Source organism: Petaurus breviceps, unplaced genomic scaffold (assembly GCF_028583685.1).
Source record: "Petaurus breviceps papuanus isolate PSGF00001 unplaced genomic scaffold, PetGlider_PUasm1.0 38, whole genome shotgun sequence".
Lineage (NCBI taxonomy): Eukaryota > Metazoa > Chordata > Mammalia > Diprotodontia > Petauridae > Petaurus > Petaurus breviceps.
Genome location: NW_027186304.1, coordinates 103,839,584 through 103,857,476, shown reverse-complemented (window position 1 = coordinate 103,857,476; position 17,893 = coordinate 103,839,584). Strand labels below are relative to the sequence as shown.

Sequence of the window (17,893 nt, the reverse complement as noted above, 5' to 3'; positions counted from 1 at the left end):
CTCTCTCTCTCTCTCTCTCTCTCTCTCTCTCTCTCTCTCTCTCTCTCCCTCCCTCCCTCCTTCCCTCTCTCTCTCTCCCTCCTCTCTCTCCCTCCTTCTCTCTCTCTCTTTGTCTCTCCCTTTTATACCTCCTCCTGAACTGAAGCAGTTTTCTGAAGCTCCCAAGATGATCTGGGTAGCGACTTTGCAAGCCTTTTTCTTCTTCAGCGGCAATCTTAAGAAATGACCAACGTGGAAAAAAAAAGGTTTTGTCCCAAAGCTCCACTTTAAATTGGAAAAATGAGCCTAAATTGATTTCATTATCTCCAATTTGATAAACAGGCCCTAGCAGAGCCCCACTTAAAGTTTTTTTCTTGAATGGAAAACCGTTTCTTTTATTTGCCAATGGAATTCAAAACTTTGCTAACTTCCAAAGATTCAGAGACCACACTGCACTGTTTAGAAACCCTCATGGAGGCCAGTGCCTGCAGGGGCTTGGTTCCAGGAACGAGCCCACTTAGTTGGGACACAAGACAGGCCTGCAAGCTGCAGTCTCACCCTGGAGAAACAGGCACTTATGGTGTCCTGATGTTTCTGTGTGAGTAGCTCAAAATTAAAAAAAAAAAACAACAACACCCTGATGCTGAAGAAATCACTGACATGTTGATTTCTTGACGTTCCAATGGAGCCAGTTTCCTACTCAGAAAGGGAGTATTTGGACTGACGTATCTCTGAGTATCTGAATAGACAAATCAGTGTTTAAGGTATTGGATGATATTGTTTTAATTGTTAAAAGGCTGTCTCGGCACAATTGGTAGCTTAAAAAAATACTTTCAAATATGGTTTAAGATTATATTTCCCATAGCTGTCCCGGGGAGGCAGAAGAAATGTGAAGAAATCTTAATGGATCATAAGTCTGCCCCAATGTTTCCTTTTCTGCCCCTCAGAGGGTTTTTGTGCACCATGCAAATCATATGCAAAGTGTCTGCTTTTCCCAGCAAGAAATAATTCTACTTCGATTCAGGGCAAATAAATGCACATAAAATGCACCCCACCTCCCTAACCTCCAGCAGCCTGAATGCGCGCTCCCCCAACAGTAAGGTCCTTTGTCGGTTTGTTTGTTCTTCGGAGATTGAGTCAGTCCAGCCAACTCCGTCTAAAACAAATCAGCGTTTATAGGCACAGGAGATTCTGTGTGGAGCCATAGTAAGTGTTACTTCGCTGTAAGTGGCAGAGTTTCAGAAGACAGGAGGTTAAATGTAAATGTCTTAAATAAATACTTTTTTTTAATAATGTAAAAATAAATGATATTTCCCTTTGGCAGTAAATAGCTGATTTAATATTTTGCCCAGAAGTTTTTTTTTTCTCCAATGTTTTCCTTTTTTTCTTTTCTTGCGGAGACCACGCCCAAATTTCGTTATTTATCACTGAAAAAAATGCATACTATTTCTACAGTTTAGTGAGCCTCTTGCATATTTCTCCACTGTGTGTTTGCTGATTCATTTGTGTCCCAGGTAGGCACCAAGAGTGATGCAAGCTCCCACCAGAGCCAGGCTGAGGAGAGTCTTCAGAGACAGCCAGGAGAAGTCGAACAAAGGTCTCATGCTGTTGCCATACAATTCCACAAAGGCATCCTGGATAGGAAAAAAGAAAAGTGGAATGTCAGTAGGAATTATGTCACACCAATTGAAAGGGGTGCAGAAAAGAGTGGGAAGGGACCTCAGTAGCCATCTGTCTGCAGCTGTCCAAGAGAACACCCCCCCCAACAACACCCCCCAACAAGGGGTCATCCAATCTCTTTTCTTGAAAATGAGGGGGAATTCACTACTTCCCAACACAGTCCATTCTCTTTAGGGATAGCTTTTTTTCCTTATGTCAAGTCAAAATTTGCATCTTTTCAAAACCCACTCAGTGCTCCCAATTATTTCCTCTGGTGCCAAGCAGAACAAATCTAATCCTTCTTCCGTAAGAAAACCATTCCTTTAGATGTTTTTCTTGAGGCTAAATACCCCCAGTTCCATGGACCAATCAGATAAGGGCCATTTCTTTTGAATCAGTTAGTGCCCCTTGGGTAAGTGATTTAGGCCCACTAAGCCCAAAGGAGTTGGATACAATAGCATGGCATCCAAGGCTATGTGAAACTGAAGATTGCAGTTAGAACTGGTTGAAGGTGGTACCTACAGAGTAACCACAAGGAACTCATGGATGGGAAGAGTGGCTTCCATAATACAAAACAAAGTTTTCCCTGGGAAAGACAGTGAACGATTTCATTTTGGTTTGTGTAAAAGATGGCACAATAGCTTTCTGCCCTGAATTTGTGGTAAAGTTTATAAAGCAGCCAACACTGTGAAGCTGCTGGAATGAAAATACATTGGGGGCTGGAAAAAAAATGAAAAGCTCCCATCTTTCAGTTCTTTTGGACCTAGGTTTTGATGGTGTGCTCTGTGACCATGGGCAAATTATGACTTCCCTGAGCCTAAATGTGCTCATCTGTAAAATGGGAGGCAGTGAGACAGCTCAGTGGAGAAAGCCCTGGGCCTGGTGTCAGGAAAATCTGAGTTCAAATCTAGCCTCCACACTTACTAACTGTGTGACCCTAGGTGAGTCACTTAACCTCTATTTGCCTTAATCCACTGGAGAAGGAAATGGCAAATCACTCCAGTATCTTTACTAAGAAAACCTCAGGGATAGCATGGTTTATATTCTACAGGGATGCAAAGAGTCAGACACAACTGAACAACAACCACATGGAATAGCAATACTTGAACTATTTACATCATAATATTGTTGTGACAAAGGACTTTGTAAACCTTAAAACACTATAGAAATATGAGTTATTTTCTTAATTCATCTAAGAATCGAGTCATAGATGGAAGTTCTCTTAAGTCTCATTTGCCTATAGCACACGGCATCCAATTCATTTGTAATATTAGCATTTACAACTTCAAATACTTAGCAGCAGCAGCAACACTACCACTGACCGTGTTCATTATTCAGGGATTTAAAGGAAAAAGAAGGGGTAGGACCAACTTGTTCCCAACAGACCTCAAAAGAAAACCAAACACTTTGTGACAGGTGAAAGTAACAAGTTATTCACTGAGATATCATTATGTGATCCATTCTTATGAAAATCTTGGGGTATGTACCACTTTGGATTCCAAATAGGGGACGTCCTCTTGCAGGTTTATAAGCCCGACCAGGCTTCCTCTCCTAAATTCAGTCCTTCACTTCAGCACAGACTTGACGCTAAGACCTTGGGCCAGCATTTTAATCTCTTCTGTTTCAAGTTACTTGTATAAATTGTAACAGCCTCCAGTAAGCCTTCATGAAGGTTCTGAGCTACATTGTTAGTAAATGTCCTTCAGATATAAAAATGGCACGATGCATCCCACTATTATTAGGGAGGGCTAGCGGGATTAGGCAATTCAGCCAAATTCACCTAGCTAGACATGGCAGGGGCAGTACCACAATCCATGTCCGCTACTCACCTGTAAGGTACTTGTATTCTCCAAAAACCATTTGTACATTTCCTGTATGAGTCAAATTGTGTTTCAAGGAGTGAGGATGGATTCACCTGACTCATCTACACTCTTTCACTTAGTCTGCCAGCAAGGGCTGTCTCCCGCCATAGTACAAAGTCAAGTTAAGTGGACCAGTAGTAGATGAGTGATGTGCAAAGTATGACCAGCCTAACCCTGAAGAGAATCTAACCTGACTGAGCTAATTGACCACAACTGGTTGCTTCAGCCTTTCAATTAGGCAAAGTTGCATTCTTGCCACAAGAGGGAGCAAGGACTCCCTCTAACCTTTTCATATAGACCTTTCATAAAGTTGACTCTTAGATAAGGTTCTTAAGAGAAATGTGTATCTAAGATACACAGTTTTCTAGGATGATGGTTTGTAATGGGTCTGTGGGCTATTTTTATTGCCCACAGTGAAATTATCTGAATATTTATTTGAAATGACAATGATCTCTTCTTTCTGTTTGTACTAGTTTGACAGTTTTCAATGAGTTGTCTGTCACCAAACATGACCTCATGCGATCCTCATGACAGCCTTGTGAGGCTGGCAGTGCAGATATTATCATCACCATCTTACTGATAAGGGCACTGAAGTTCAGAGAAGTTCTAGCTGGGGGTGGGGAACCTGCAGCCTCAAGGCCACATGTGGCCCTCTAGGTCCTCAAGTGAGGCACTTTGAATCCAAACTTCACAGAGCAAATTGTTCTAAAAACAATTGTTTTCAAGGTCGCAGGTTTCCCACCCCTGACCTAGACCCTTTTTGTACTTGAAGGGGACAAGGGTAAGGGTGGGGATAACATGAGGGAAGCCCCACCAATGTCATCACTTCCTCACTTGGAAGGGTACCCTGTGTCATGGGCTATAGGAGTTCCACCTGCACATCTCCACCCCACTCTGTCCCTGGGGCTCTGCCTAGGTACTTCCCCCAACCACCTACTCTCTACCCCACCCCACAACACACAGCCATAAATTTCAGTCCGACTATAGGCACATTCTAGATACTAATTTTATTTCTAATATATGCTATTGATAAAAATTATACTATCAAATGAGATAAAGAGTTATCTATTTTTCTCATATGACACATAAGAATGAATGATTCACAGTCCCTACAGCCCACCCCTTTCACTGGCCTCTGACTCATAAGTGTTATAGGAATAGGAATAGAATAGGAATTCCATTGTATTAAAATTAATTTATTATAGAAACAAATCACAATTTCTAAGAGGATTTTTGCTGTCATGAAGATGGTCAGTAGCTGACAACTATATCACATTCATAAAATGTTTAAGTCACATGTTTTGGCTGAAAGTGAAAAATACTGATATACAGTGCTGGCTTAAAATAATGAGACTTCTTATGAAATGTCTTAAAAGTGGTATGATGCTGCAGAAGTCACAGCCTTTCTGGACTTGAGCTTTTGCTTCTTGCAAAGTAAAGAGGTTGGATTAGATCATCTCTAAGGTCCATAACAACCCATGATTTCAATATCACAGTAAACCAGTCTTAGGTTCAGCAACTTCCTATTATCCTGTAGAAGTAAGTTTTGATTTGAATGTTCTAAGAAGACATGTTCACAGTGATTTCTCTTTAGTTTTATTTTTTCTTTTTCAAACATCCCGATTAGATATATACTTAACATTTGAACAGCCTGTCATTAATTGTTTAAATTTTAAAGTTGTTTAAAGTAATTTTTTCCTATCTCATGTATTAAAAGCAATGGAGGAGGAGAAACACTAAATTTCTTTTTTGAGAAATTCTTACAAGATCCTATGAAGAAGGCATCATACCACCTTCTCGTGTTTTCCATGTTAGGATTTGTACCTCTTTCTGATTCTGAGGTGAGATTTTTCTAGTACTTAATGGTGAGCAGAGTATAGCATTAAATAATCAATGACTGTCTCAGTCCAGTAGCTATTTCATCGACACCTCCTTCTTCCACAGACCCTTGATAATGGAACAGCTCTGCCAAAAGTAGGGATTTGACTTTTTTTTTGGAGGGGGTTCATGGATCTCCTGGGCAGTCTGGTGAAACCTATGGAACCCTTTTCTGAAAAATGTTCTAAATGCATAAAATAAAATACATAGGAAATCAATTATATTGAAATATAGTTATCAAAATATTAAACAAGTTCATAGATCTCAGGTTAAAGAAATCCTGGACCAGCACCATTAAAATGGTATTCCAAACTGAGATGAGCTCCCTTCTGGCCAATCCAGATATCTTCCCATAGCACCACTATGGGTTTGAATAGTGTAAACAGTAATTCAGAGGAGAAGGTTATGTCAAAAAATATTCTGAGAATCATATGCATATAATGATCAGCCCATAAATGTGTACTCTGCACCAAGGCAAGGAGTATAATAAGGTTTTCTCCATTTCCCCAGCTGTAGTGAAAAAGTATGTTGGCCATGGAATCACAGAACGTCACAGGAAACTGGACATGGGGAACAGGTAGTGTGATTTTTCTTGACCTACAGCTTATACTCAGGGTATGCTAGTAAATGTTAAACAACATGCTCTCCCATGAACACACTTTAAAGTTTAGCCAGCATTATCAACATTTTCTCCATCATTTTCCTAAATCTGGACAATCGACAAAACAATAAATCAAGCTTGATTTGTAGCGACTATAGATTTCCAAGGCATAAATGTTCAAACTGAAAATTAAAAATCCACTGGTATACCCTTCCTGCACCCCACTAATACACATTAACTCCCATCTCCAATGGTAAATTTGCAAAGGAACCTTATATTACAGTGTAACTTCAGAGTAGAGTTTTTCATTTATCCTTATTAAATTTTATCTTTTATGAAAACCATAATGCCATACCAAAATATCAGCTTTAAAAAATGATGTTTTGGGTTTGTTTGTTTTTTTTTTAATTTCAGGCCCTTCCAACCTCAAAGCCTTAGGGCATATGCAAGGGAGCTAAAAGAAATCAGACTATACCAAAAGGATATCAAACTGTTAGGTAAAAGATACTAAATGGGCCCAATGATTTCATTACCTTTTGGTGTACTTCCCATGGGATTCTGTATTTACGGGAATAAAGGTGCAATGGATACAGAACTGGACCTGGAGTCAGGAAGACTTGAGTTCACATACAAACTTCGATACTTACTGCCTGTGTGGCCCTAGGCAAATCACTTAAATACTGTCTCAGTCTTCTCATCTGTCAAATGGGTATTATAATAATACCTACCTCTCAGGGTTGTTATAAGGATAAAATTATTTTAAAATTGTAAAGTGTAAAATTGCAAGGCAAACCTTCAAACATTATATAAATGCTAGCTAATGTGATGGGAAGGGAAAGGAAAAGAGTTTAGATCTAGATTTTTAATCTGGAATTATCCCCAAGAGCTCATCTGGACTAGCTCTGCCTTGCATCGCTTTTACGTAGGTGGAATATTATTATCTTATTTTTAAGGGGAAGAGAATATATTAAATACTTACTATATGCCTGGATTTATACATATTGTTTCATTTGATCCTTGTAACAACTCTGTGAAGTAGATGTTATTATGTTCTCCATTTTACAGTTGAAGAAACTGAGGCAGAGGTTAAATAACTTGCCCAGGGTCACACAACTAGTAGGTATCTGAGCTAAGGATGATATAATTGTGGCTCATAAAGTTAAGCCACTTTCCTTAGGACATGCTGATGATAAGAGGTGGGGGGGGGGATTAGTACCCTGGATCTTCTGCCTTTTATTTTTTTACAATTTGGCTATAGGCATGTGAACCCAATCAAAGGGTACATTTCTCTTAAACTAGAGAAACTAAAGAAGATATTCTAGATGGCTATTACCTTAATAAGTAGGCAGACCTGGTGCGAATTTTACAAGTAGACAAAGTCTTTCTTACTTTTAGGATTCTTTTCAAAATGTTCCGCAGAGTAGCCCTATTACAGCTACTGGAAAGTCCTACATTCTAAACAAGATTCTTCGAGCTTACATAGTTGGAGAGAATGAATGAATGAGTATCACACACCTTACTATGTGCCAAGTGCTGTGCAAAAAGAGATCATGGAAAGCCAGAGCTAGAAGGCTCTTCAGAAGCCTTTTAGTCCATTCTATCCCCAACTTAGAATCTCTTTACAATATCCCTGATGAGCAGTTATTCAGTCTCTGCTTGAAGTATTCCTATGAAGGGAAGCCCTTTCCTTCCCATTCCACTTTTGAACATCTCTATTAGGAAGGTTTTTCTTCCATCAGGTCTAAATCTGCCCCTCTACCCCTTAGAATCAACGTTCCCCATTCTGCTCCCCAGGGGCCAAATAGTACAAATCTTTTTCCAAAGGACAGCCTTTCAAATACTCAAAGAAAGAGAACTGGCATGTCTTCCCTCTAGGCTAAACATACCTAGTTATTTCTTTTTAAATTAAAATTTTATTCAATTATCAGGTACCTCTTTTCCTCCATCTTCCACTGGGAAAGAAAAGAAAAACAAAACCCTTGTAACAAATATGCATCAAGCAAAGCATATTTCTGTATTGACCGTGTATAAAAATGTGTGTATTTCATCACCTCTCTATCAAGAGGATGCTCAGTTCTTCATATAGTATATGCTATCTATACTTCTCACCATCCTGGGTGTCTCCTTCTGGACACAGTCAAGCTTGTAGGTGTCCTTCCTAAAGTGGGCTCAGAACAGATCACAATGCATTAGATGTGGTCCAATATGAACAGAGTACAAAGAATTATTGCTTTTCCATTATTCAAGACACTATGCTTCTACCAAATGCGATGTAGAAGTGTATGAACTTTTTAGCTACCATGTCCCCCCGTTGACTCACAGTGTGCCCAGAGCAGCTAAAATTCCCAGATCTTTTTCTTATGGCCTCCACAGCTCCCCAATTCTGTATCTAACTTTTGTAGAACTTTTAACTTATCCCTGTAAAATACATATTTTTATTGTTATCATAGGATCTTCAGAAGCCACATTAGCCCAACTTTCTCCATTTATAGATGAGGCCCAAAGAGGTTAGATGAATTGCCCAAAGTCTCATTGTTAATAAGTAACAGAGCTGCGGTCTGAGCTGAGGCCTTATGATTGATTCTGTCCATTGTCATGGCCTGTCAAGATCTTTTCTGAATCCTGCCTTTGTTAATCAGTATGCTAGGTATCCTTTCTAGCTTTGTATTATTTGAAAATTGTACAAGCTTGTCCCCTTCTAAATCATTGATGAAAGTGGTGAATGGCACCAGGTCAAGAGATCCTGGAGGCACTTTACTGGAGATTGTCTTCCACACTGATGTCTCCTATTTAATGACTATGCTCAGATCTGGTCATTCAATCAGTTCCTAATTCATTTAACTGTACTCTCAGCTAGCCCTCCATCCTTCCATCTTATCCACAAGGATAACATGAGAGATTTTGTCAAATGCTAGGATAAAAATCAACATATCCTTTATCTACAATGCTTCCCTGATCTGCCTGTCTAATAACCCAATAAAAAAGGGAAATGAAGTTTGCTAGGCATGACTGTTCTTCGTTAAGTCATGTTGGCATTTAGTGGTCACTATTTCCTTTTCTAAGTGCTCACAAGCTGTCCCCTTAATAATGTGTTCTAGAATATTGCCAGGAATAGAAATCAAATTACTGGCCCATAGTTTTGCAGAATGCACCCCTTTTCCATTGTTGAAAATCAGGATGTTCGCCCTCCCTCATGCTTGGACACTTATTTCCCCAAGATCTTTAAACATCAGCAGCAGCGGCTTGGCAAGTACACCCATCGCTTCTTCAGGTGCCTTGGGCAGAGTCAGTCTGGGCTTGGGGAAATGAACTCACTGAGGGCAAGCATATGATGTTTACCTTCTCACATATCTTTTGCTCTTATTCATTTCTCATTCACAATATTTTTATCCTACTTTTCCCTGACCAAAGGTAATTTTCCTTAGATGAGAAAATAGGGACCTTTTCACCATTAACGACAATATCATCATCACATCTGCTCCCAACAAGAACCTCATCCCTGACTTGACTCCCCTCTTGCCCCCAATAGAGTTAGAAAACCTCTCTTTGCTGTTCTTAATAATTATCTCATTCTGAGGCTTAGGGTTTCTGCTACAAATCTTAAAGTACCATGCTACTCCTCTGAAGAGCTGCTTACCCTGGCTTCCATTTTTAAAATTAGAATCTTGAGTTGATCAGTGAGCTCATTGATCATATATAGTCATATTGATTTCATCAGACAATTGTTGTTCAGTCATTCAGTCATATCTGACTCTTTGTGATCCTGTATGGAGTTTTCTCAACAAAGATACTGGAGTGGTTTGCCATTTCCTTCTCCAGTGGATTAAGGCAAACAGAAGTCAAGTGATTTGCCCAGGGTTGCAAAGCTAATGAGTATCTGAGGCTGGATTTGAACTCAGGTCTTCCTGACACCAGGCCCAGTGTTCTATCCACTACATCACCTAGCTCATTAGACAATAGCCACATTGATTTAATTAGACAGAACCCCTTTTTCCTCCTCAAAATAGAATAATTTCTCCTTTTGTCAGCCAAACTGTTAATAAACATTTATTAAACACTAATGTTGTCTCAGGCACTGTGCTAATTTCTGGTGATATAAAAAAAGGGTAAAAGTCAGTCCTTGTTCTCAAGAAGCTCGCAATCTAATGGTGGAGACAACATGCAAACAACTACTTACAAACAAGCTGCAGGCAAGACAAAGTGGAGATCCTCATTAGAGGAAGACACCAGAATTAAGGGGAGATTGGGAAAGACTTCCTGAAGAATTTAGGATTCTAGCTGGAACGTGAAGGGAGCCAGGGAAGCCAAGAGGAGGAGATGGGAGGAGAAGGCATTCCAGGCCTGAGGGACGACCACTGAAAATGCCCTGATCTGGGAAATGAAGTATCTTGTAGAAGGAGCATCAATGAGGTCAATGTCACTGGATCACAAGGCATGTCGGGGGCTGTAAGATACAGGGCTTGAAAGGTGGTGGTAGTGAGTTATGAGGCTACAAAGGTCTTTGAACACCAGAGGGTTTTATATTTGATCCTGGAGGTGCTAGGGAACCATTGGAGTGTATTGAGACACACACATAGAGACAGAAAGAGTGAGAGAGAGAAAGAGAGAGACAGAGAGAGAGAGACAGAGAGAGAGAGACAGAGAGAGAGAGAAAGAGAGAGAGAGACAGAGACAGAGAGAGAGAGAGACAGAGAGAGAGACAGAGAGAGACAGAGAGAGAGAGAGAGAGAGAGAGAGACAGAGAGAGAGAGAGAGAGAGAGACAGAGAGAGAGAGAGAGAGAGAGAGAGAGAGAGAGAGTGTGTGTGTGTGTGTGTGTGTGTGTGTGTGTGTGTGTGTGTGTGTGTGTGACATGGTCAAACCTAAGCTTTAGGAAGATCAATTTAGCATCTGAATGGAGGATGGCCTGGAGTGGGGAGAGACTTTTTAAAACCTTCTCATTCCTCTTTGGGCAATCTCCCCCAAAGAATATTAAGCTACTAGATTCTACCAGCTCTTTTTTTAACCCCTTAAAATCTGCTTTATTTCAAGTGCACATCAGACTATCCCCAGCATTACTCTGTTCTATCTTGAACATTTCTTTCATGAGGTAATGGTCATTTAACTCCCAAAGTTTCTGTCACTTCTACTTCAGCAACCAGTTCCTCTTTATTGGTCAGAATCAAGTCCAGAATAGTAGTTCCTTTTGTCACTTCCTCCGCCTTTTAAATGATGAAATCATCATTAAGGCAAATCAGAATTTCTCAGCTGATCTTCTTTGGGGAAGGGGGGGCGGACAGAGAGACAGGGACAGAGACACACAGACAGAGAGAGACAAAGACACACACACACACACACAGCATTCCTACAAATGTCTCCCATCAGAACAGTATTATCCTTCTATTTAAGGTCTGTGATCTGTTTCCAAACTTTCTCTTATCTAATTCTTCCTTCTGTCTAGGTGGTCTGTAGTATACCCCTGATAACATTCCAACTATTTTTCCCTCTATTGATCCTTAATTCAAGTATTTTCCACTGTGTTCCTCTCCCTACTTGCCACTTTCTTTCATCTCCTTGACTAACCACATTTTCTTAATATTCAATAAAATTCTACCACTCTTTTATCTAGTATATTCCTTTTGAATAAAGTATGTCCTTCTAGTGCCATATTCCAGTAGAAAGTTCTATCCTCAATGGTATCTATGAGATTAAATCTACCTCCTTGTATGTCTAGTTTACCCTGTTTATTTCCTATCCTTTGAGCAGAGGCCAAAGAAGACATTTCCTACTATTCCCACAGCAATGAATACAGGCATACAACTAATGACATACGGTTTTTATGATACATGAGAAAGCATAACATGCAATGACCAGGAAAACAGTGAAGTCCTGTTCGTGCCATAGAAACAAAAGTTGCACAAACCCTGATCCAAGCTGTATCAAATTAACTTGTGAAAAAGAGAGAAGAAGCCCTGGTGCTGCCCTGAGTGGGTGGTGGGCAGAGCCACATGAGGAAGTAAAGACTTCCTTTTTATACCTGAATAAAGCAGCTGGTGAGGAAGTGACTTTATTTCCTTCGTTATCATTGGTTTGACAGGATATCCTCTTCATCCACATTGTGTTGAATGAAGGGCTGAGGGTTCCTCGTGCTGAATTAGTAATGCTTTTTGCTATTTTGTCCTCATCATGACTCTTCCCCTCACCCCCTCCTACTGACATTACACCAAAAATACTCATTCCATGATGGGGGGGGGGGCTGAGGAGAAAAGGGAAGGAAAAGGCGGGTGGGGGTCGGAAAGTATCCCAAATGCCTCACAAAAGAGGTTGAAGGACATGCGGCTGATTAGCCTGTACATTAGGTGAGAACCAAGACAAGAGTTAGAAATTGAATGACTTTGCATTCTTCCAGGATGTCAACACTAGGGCTGCTCATAAATGCTTTCTCTATGAATGGTGGATGATTTTAGAGACATTTTGGTGGCAGAAAGGGAAAGGAATAAGTTGAATTACAGGCCAATGGCATAAAATGGGCTGGAATTAGAAACCTTGAGATAAAAGAACAAAAACAAAACTCAGGACTTCCATTTTAGTTCACCCACTACAATTTGGTGTATTTAATTATACAAAGCCTGGGTAAGTATGAAAATAAGGTCTAAATCAGTCAAAGCATGGGTTTAATCTTGGAAAGGCCCAACATTTAAATGACAAACTGTTGTATTCGTTTTAGCTACCTGCTGCTCAAAAAATAGTACTGAAAAGAAGCCTCATCCTTCAACAAAGTCTGTAGCTACCAGCATGTTCAGAGGATTCTCTGGTACATCAATTTATAAAGGGACATTTGGCCACATATTACTTGATCTATCTCTCAATATCAAAAGATTTTTCAGGTACAATTACTTTCTGTTTCTGGTTGTAAGTTCTCACTGTAGAAAAGGGTCAAGTACTAAGCCTGTAGCAGATTTGCAAACCATTGTGGGTAAGGGAGGAATAAGGGAAGAATAAATAAAAGGAATATGGATCATATATTATTGGGTCTCTTAGTTTTGCGGTCCAGTGTGGCAAACAAATGTATTTAAGGAGAAGATCATTTTATGGAGAGATGAATAATTGGATATATGATTAGTAAAATGTGGTGGTATAATATGCCAAAAGAATGAAAAGAATGGCTTCAAGTCCACATTCCCACTAAGGGCCTGAGGAATGGTGGAGTTAATCTTATTCTACATGTAATAAAATTAATGAGAAATTACCTTGCATCCCAAGTAAACAAAATAATTTGGGAAAGCTAAGGTTTTTGCAGATTATTCTAGGAAAAATCTCAATAAAAATAAGGTATCCCAGTTCACACCTTAAATTTATCCATTGTCTAAAGAACAGTGATCCTCAAAGCAGGCTCTGGGACCCTTTTAACAGGTCTGTGAAGTCAAAACTATTTTCATAATAATATTAAGACTTTATTTGCCTGTTAAAATAATCTTCCATTTTCCAAGTACATACCTGTGTGAGATTAGACTTTCTTCCACACTTCAACCAAAATAACGTTGCTGTTTTTTTGGTTGTTTGTCCTTAGTTCTTGAAGAAAACCATGACATCATGAAGGAAATGTCATGACTTGCAAGTGAATTGCATTTAAGTGAGGCAGGGCTGTGTAAAGTCATCAGCCTCATTCTCTCCTCTCAGATATAGATCAGGACAACTAGAGATGGCCCAGGATGTAGTGGGAGGCCTTGGTTTTTTGGAGCTAAGGCCTTTCCCAGATCTCAGGTTGTCTCAGGTAACGTATATTCAGTGATTAAGGATAGGTAGGAAATGAGGCAAGGAATGGCCTCTTCTATCTAGCCAAATAAATAAATAAATAGAATCTGGGAGAGGAAGACTCTCAGGGTTTGGGGGGAAAATAATAGTAATAATAATGTTGTAATGTGAGGCAGTTGGTAAATTCTTACAGCAACAGAACTGATTGAAGTACCAAAATCGCCTAGAGTTGCTTGTTCATGATCAAAGGCAAAATGTGTTCACTGATGTCACATATGTGATAGGTGATTACAAAGTATGGAAATCCATTATTTTAAAAACAAAAATGCCAAAATTCCTACATCTAAATGAATATTCTCCTTTAAAACCATTAGCATGGCAGATCATCTGTATCTCATGTCATTGCAGCTACTGTTTAATATGCCTTTGGATCTGCTTATTTGGAATTGCCTTTACCTAGTTTATGAACTATATAGGAAAATTAGGTGAATTACGTAATATATAAACACTATAAGTATAATTATAATGTGTACTTAAATATAAATGTACTTAAATACTTAAAAGTATAAAATTGAACTTACCAAAATGAGTTCTAGAATTTGGGGTATCTAAAAGAGAACACAACATATGGGGAGTGGGGTCCAGGATGTATAAACTGTCTAAATATGTTTAATTTGATAAAGTTAACTTTATGTTTGCATGCAAAACATATTGCAACAGACTGAACATGAAAGAATATCCAGCTGGCTTCTATTAAGTTAGACATTAAAGCAATTTTCAAAACTTGGGAAAATAATGCCACTTTTCTCCCCCCCCCCTTTTTTTTTTTTTAGAAAATATATATTTCAGGGGCAGCTAGGTGGCGCAGTGAATAGAGTGCTGGCCCTGGAGTCAGGAGGACCTGAGTTCAAATCTAGCCTTAGACACTTAACACAAAAACCTAGCCATGTGATCTCGGGCAAGTCACTTAACCCAATTGCCCTACCTTCCCGCCTCCAAAAAAAAGAAAATATATATTTCATAAAAATTTATGTTAACAGGTGATAGGTTTATTATTGTTGTTTAAATAAATTGATGAAGAAATATTTTACAGATTTATTCATTTTAATTTCTAACACAATAAATACCAAAGGATATAACCCAAAGGATATGAACAAAAGCACTTTGGGGTCCCCAATACTTCTTTTTTTTTTTTTGTCTTTTTGGAGGGACAAAGGCAGGGCAATTGAGGATAAGTGACTTCTCCAAGGTCATACAGCTAGCAAGTGTGTCAAGTGTCTGAGGCCGGATTTGAACTCAGGTCCTCCTGACTCCAAGGCCGGTGCTGTATTCACTGAGCCACCTAGCCACCCTCCTCTCCCTCCCCCTCCCCCCCCAGTACTTCTTAAGAATGAAAAGTTTGAAACTGAAAAGTCTGAGAATGACTGGTCTAGATCACAGATCAGGAAGTCATAGGATCATAAATCTAAAGCTAGAAGAGGCATTCGAGATCATCTATTCTAATTCCCTCATTTTGTATATGAGGACACTAAGACCTAGGTCTGCCTAGAAGAAGTGGTTTACTCAAAGTCACACAGAAACAGAATTCAATCTCAGGCCCCATGATGCCAATTTTTTAGCATTCTTTCCCCTACTCTCTGGCATGGAGAGTCATTTCAACCCCCTATCTCTCAGAGGCTCTTTCTACATGTTCATAATATTCTAGTGACCTGGGGATGCAAGGATCCATGAGATTATTCCTGATCTCTAGGATCTTTAGTCACTCTTAATAAGAATAACAAAAATGGTGCCAACAACCCACGTGAAGTGTTTCTTCAGCGAGCCAAAAGTCCTTCAGAAACAGGAATTCATTTACCCTGTAAAATACCTCTGGGGTATGTCAAGACTAGTCCTCTTGTCCACATTTAATAGTCATCATCTAAATGAAGGCATGGAAAGGCTGAGGGACTTCCCCATGATCCTAATGAGGGAGCTGAGCATGAGTCAGAGGTTGAACTAATATTCCAGCCCAGCCTTCCCAATGTCTTACCAGAGGTCCCTGGCTTTAATAGCAAGGGTGCCTTCAGCCCTCCAATTGCTTTTTCTTCCCTTCTTGACAGACTTCCTCTTCAGACCAGGTGCTGCTCAAACCCACTGAATGATATAGCATCCAGCCATTTCTGGGGATGCATGTCCTTTATTCACTGGGTGGACATTAGTTCTATTTTTTAAAGACATCCTTCTCAACATGAAAACAATTATGGATCTGAATTATTTAAAGATTCTTTTCTTATTTATATTATTTAAACTATCCTAAAGAATGGTAAATACACAACTCTGAACTAGTACTTGAAGGCTTTCCACCCTTGGCAACACCTGCCAGAACTTGTGTTCTGCTGACATAGCCTCAAAGAATTCAGAGGTACCTGTAGGCCATAATGAGGTATGGAAATAGGACTTGAATGGAGCAATGATAACTCACATTTCTTTGGTGCTTTAAGGATGACCAACTGTTTTCCTTGGAGCAGCCCTGAAATGTAGGTAGGACCAAGTATCAAGATCTCTGTTTTACAAATGAAGGGACTAACGATCAACAGAGATCTAAGTACCAGAGTCACACCCTAGAAGGAGTCTCTGAGCTAGAAATGACAGTAATAAAAGCTAACATTTGTGTAGCATATTTCATTTGCAAAGTACTTGACATCCAGCCATAGTGGTTTGCTTATTATTCCTCTCATAAGACTCCATGTCCCATCTCTGTGTCATTGCCACCTCCCATCTCTGGAATGCTCTCCCTCATCTCTAAAGAAGGGAAGGATTCCCTCTTGGAATCCTTGGTTCCTTCCAGACTTAGCTCATGTAACCACCATGTGCTTATCCTGGCCTCTTCAGCTTGCTAATAATGCATTCCCCTCCAAGGTTACCTAGTAACTTCTTTGAATGAGTTTTGTATGTATATACCTGTGTGTACGTGGTCTTCACCATCAGAATGCAAGCTCCTGGAGGGCAGGAACTGCTTCATTTTTGTCTTTATGTCCCCAGTGATTAGCACAGTGCCTGGAACATAGTTGATGCTTAAGGAAGGATTCTTGATTAATTGATTTGTGCCTATCTGACATTTTGCAAAAGTACTATCTGACCTATTTTTCTCAAACACAAAGCCTGTATAGCAGAAAGAGGTGTTTTTGATTAAAGGGTCTTGGCACCATTATCATTCATTTTTAAAAGATGGAGAAACTGATGATGTAGCATTGCATAGTAGAAAGAGCACTGCACTGTGTCAGAATGGACCCGAATCCTGGTGGCTGGAAGCTCCGAGGCAAGAAGCATTAGTACCTTAGTCTCTGCATCTATATAATGGGTGAGCTTGAGTTTCATTTAAATCCCATGTTCCAAATAATCAAAGGACTTAGCAAAATTGTGTGGTTTACCTCTCAGGATGCTGTCTACTGGTGGGTTTCAATGCCATTTAGTCAATGTAGGATTGGATGGGAATGAATTATGATTGCTTGCCCCAGGGGAGAATCACTTACCCTTCCTAAGATTGTGTTTCCTCATTTGTAATGTTGAGATCTTACTTCATAGTGAACACAGAATGCTTTGCAAACCTTACAGCTCTTTATAAATGACAGATATATTATTATTATCATGCAGCCCACCTGTGTGACCTCAAGCAAATCACTTAAGTCTCTTAGCCTTAATTTTCCATCTATAAAATAAGGGAATTAGATTAAGAGGGTTTCTTAACATGGGGAATGTGTACCCCTTAGGGTCCAACCATGGATAAATTATCCAACCATGTATAAATTTTAGGGGGTCTGTGAATTTGTCAGGGGATAATTTAATCTTTACTTCAATGTAATTGGTTTCCTATATACTTTATTTTATGCATATAAAAATATTCTGAGAAAGAGTTCATAGGCATCATCAGATAAAAACGTTAAGAATACTTTGACTAGAGGAATTCTAGGGTACATTCCAGTCCTAAATCTATAAACCTCACTTTGATTTTGAGGAAAACACAATGATTCTGATTTCCTAATCTTCTATTTTTTAGCTAATGGCTGAGTATATACCAGTATATTACAAAACCTGTCACACTTTACTGTGGGAGCAAATCTTCCTCTTGCTAGGGTTGTTCCTATCCCCTCCCCTCCCCTTCTTCCCTCCCTCCCTCCCTCCCTCCCTTCCTTCCTTCCTTC

At 39.5% G+C, this 17,893-nt stretch overlaps 1 protein-coding gene across 2 annotated transcripts in view; it reads right to left on the bottom strand.

Moving 5' to 3' along the window:
- BCL2 (BCL2 apoptosis regulator) overlaps nt 1–17,893 on the bottom strand; it is a 238,077-nt gene that overhangs the window by 4,342 nt on the left and 215,842 nt on the right. For both annotated transcript variants that reach the window (XM_069100238.1, XM_069100237.1), the window contains exon 3: nt 1–1,613. This exon is cut by the window's left edge and continues 4,342 nt beyond it. In XM_069100238.1, coding sequence (XP_068956339.1) covers nt 1,479–1,613 — 135 coding nt within the window. In that variant the 3' untranslated portion in view covers nt 1–1,478. The remainder of the gene's footprint in view (nt 1,614–17,893) is intronic.